The sequence below is a fragment of the Egretta garzetta genome, unplaced genomic scaffold (assembly GCF_000687185.1).
Source record: "Egretta garzetta isolate BGI_Z169 unplaced genomic scaffold, ASM68718v1 scaffold628, whole genome shotgun sequence".
NCBI classification, from domain to species: Eukaryota; Metazoa; Chordata; class Aves; order Pelecaniformes; family Ardeidae; genus Egretta; species Egretta garzetta.
The window spans coordinates 290,432-293,194 of NW_009260535.1; the positions used below are offsets into that span (position 1 = coordinate 290,432).

General features: G+C 53.4%; 1 protein-coding gene across 1 annotated transcript; it reads left to right on the top strand.

Moving 5' to 3' along the window:
* Positions 1-553: 553 nt before the first annotated feature.
* Positions 554-2,756, top strand: PAQR8 (progestin and adipoQ receptor family member 8). The gene has a single exon (XM_009644600.2). It carries the CDS (start codon positions 603-605, stop codon positions 1,659-1,661), a length of 1,059 nt encoding a protein of 352 aa, XP_009642895.1. The 5' UTR covers positions 554-602; the 3' UTR covers positions 1,662-2,756.
* The last annotated feature ends 7 nt before the right edge of the window (positions 2,757-2,763 follow it).

Below are 2,763 nucleotides of genomic sequence, written 5' to 3' on the forward strand. Positions count from 1 at the left end.
CTCACTGCAGCAGCCCCAGGTGTGCAACCCATGTGTAAGTTGTGTGGCAGGGAAGCTGGGTTTGTTTGCAGCCTTCACAGGTTGGTTGGGACCCTCTTCACTTAGGTGCAGAAAGGCAGGTTATCCCTTTGATGAGTACTTACACCCCACTTTTGTCCCCAAGCAGTGTGTTCTGGTGAAAGGGGTGAAAAATCCCCTCCACAAATCATCAGGTGCTTTTTTGACATCTAATTGCTTCTTGCACCCCGTTATCGGTAGCTCCTGGCTACTCCTAAACATGTTCCAAGCTGAGTGTCCAAGGAAGTGGGGAAGACGGGCAGGCTTGTGACATTGCTGTGCCCTTCTGACATAGGCTGAACTGCAGGGACAGGGCTGTGCCAACCTTCTCCACGCTGAATTTAGGTCTGCTGAGTCAAGAAAAGCCCCCTTCCCCTAAGAGCCGGGCCAGCATCTCAATAGTGCTATGGCTTATCCCACCCAGGAATGGCAGCACGTTCTTCTCCCCGATGCATCACCGTTAACATTTCTTCTTTCTCCCCTCCCTGCAGGGCACGAAGACGACATTCCCCAGAGCCGGGCTCGCAGCCGCCGCGCACAGCGACATGACAGCCATCCTGGAGCGGATCAGCACGCTGTCCCTCAGTGGGCAGCATCTCAGCCGTCTTCCCAGGCTGCTGGAGGATGGCTTCCCCAAGATGCCTTGCACGGTCAAAGAGTGCGAGGTACCGCAGCTCTTCCGTGAGCCGTACATCCACACCGGGTACCGTCCCACTGGCCAGGACTGGCGGTACTACTTCCTTAGCCTCTTCCAGAAGCACAATGAGGTGGTCAATGTGTGGACTCATCTCCTGGCAGCGCTGGCTGTGCTGCTGAGATTCAAGACGTTTGTGGAGGTTGAGCAGTTACCCGTGGACGCGTGGTCCTTGCCTTTGCTCATCTTTGTCCTCTCCTCTGTCACCTACCTGACCTGCAGCCTCTTGGCCCACCTCCTGCAGTCCAAATCGGAGCTGTACCACTACACCTTCTACTTCGTGGACTACGTTGGTGTCAGCATCTACCAGTATGGTAGCGCCCTGGCCCATTTCTACTACAGCTCTGACCAAGCCTGGTATGACAAGTTCTGGCTTTTCTTCCTGCCAGCAGCTGCTTTCTGTGGCTGGCTGTCTTGTGCTGGCTGCTGCTACGCAAAATATCGGTACCAACGGCCTTACCCCATCATGAGGAAGATGTGCCAGGTGATCCCAGCTGGGCTGGCGTTCATCTTGGATATCAGTCCTGTTGCTCACCGGGTGGTTGTGTGTCACCTGGGGGGCTGTGAGGAAGACGCTGCTTGGTACCACACGTACCAAATACTGTTTTTCCTTATCAGCGCTTATTTCTTCTCCTGCCCGGTCCCTGAGAAGTACTTCCCCGGCTCCTGTGATATCATCGGCCATGCCCACCAGATCTTCCACACCTTCCTGGCCATCTGCACCCTATCACAGCTGGAGGCCATTTTATTGGATTACAAGAGCAGGCAGGAGATCTTCCTGAAGAGACATGGGCCTTTCTCCATCTATCTCTCCTGCATCTCTTTTTTTGGCCTGGTGGCTTGTAGTGCCATCACAGCTTACATCCTGCGATGCAGGATCAAGGCCAGCCTGGCTAAAAAGGACTCCTGAGAGTCATGAACATGATGGGCATGACATCACCAGGGTGGTGAAAAATCAAGAAAAGGGGCATAACATATTAGAGACATAACTGGCTTATTTGCCTAACACACTGTGACTAACCTGGACCCTGGGCTCAGGTGGAGGGCCGGAGACTTGACGCTGGATGCATTTTCACAGCAGAGACTGCCTTCTGCCATCCAGGGGGACATGGGGTGTTTTAAGCCAGAACAGGTCATTTAACCAAGGATGCTGGTTAGGCAGAGGTTTCTTGTTCACTCTGGCAAAGCTGTGGGGGACACCTTGCTGAATGTCAAGGGAGGGCAGCCTGAAGGCTGTGAGACTGTAGAAGGGTCTGCCAGGGCTCACAACGCAGCCAAGAACGCACTGCAAGGACCACGGCTGGATGTGATGACCTCTCTGGGTTTTGCCATCTCTGCTATCTGTGGGAGACCTGTTACTTTCAAAGGCAGTAGCAAGGTTTCAGGAGGAGTCTAGGGTTCAGTCAAGGGCATGTGTGGCACAGTGGCTGGTATAATCCTTTTGCTGCTCCAGCTGGGATAAGCCAGGTTCTCTCTGTGGTCGCCTTGTCAGGTATCTCAGTGCCAGGTTGCTGAGGTGGCTTTGGCAAAGCAGTTTTGGAGACTTAGGCCTGACCTGGGATCCTTTAGGACAAACTGGGTCTGAACCTGAGCCCTGTGTCTGCCAGTGACTGGTGTGGGTCCAGCACAGGTGGAGATGTTAGGTCAGCTCAGTCTTCTCTTTCTGTATGACTGCACCATCTGCAGTGGAGTTGCTCATCAAAACCAAGGACTCAGGCTGTTGCAAGGATTATTAACAAGAGATGGGGTCTTTCTCGGCAGTTGGAATTTTACCTAAGGTAGTGGCTGTTTGGTAGCCTACCAGAAAGGTCTTTAAAGGCTCCTCACTTTCATTTTAAGTGCTTAGTTGCCTTTGAGGAGCTGGGCCTGGGTCAGGTTGGAGACGGTTTTGAACCTTCCTCAGTAGCAGTGGCAGAGGTCAAGCACCCCTGAGGCCATCAACATTCAGGGCTCTGGCCCCAGGAGGGGAGATGCTTTTGATGCTGAGCACATCATTTTGGCTGCTTGTGTGC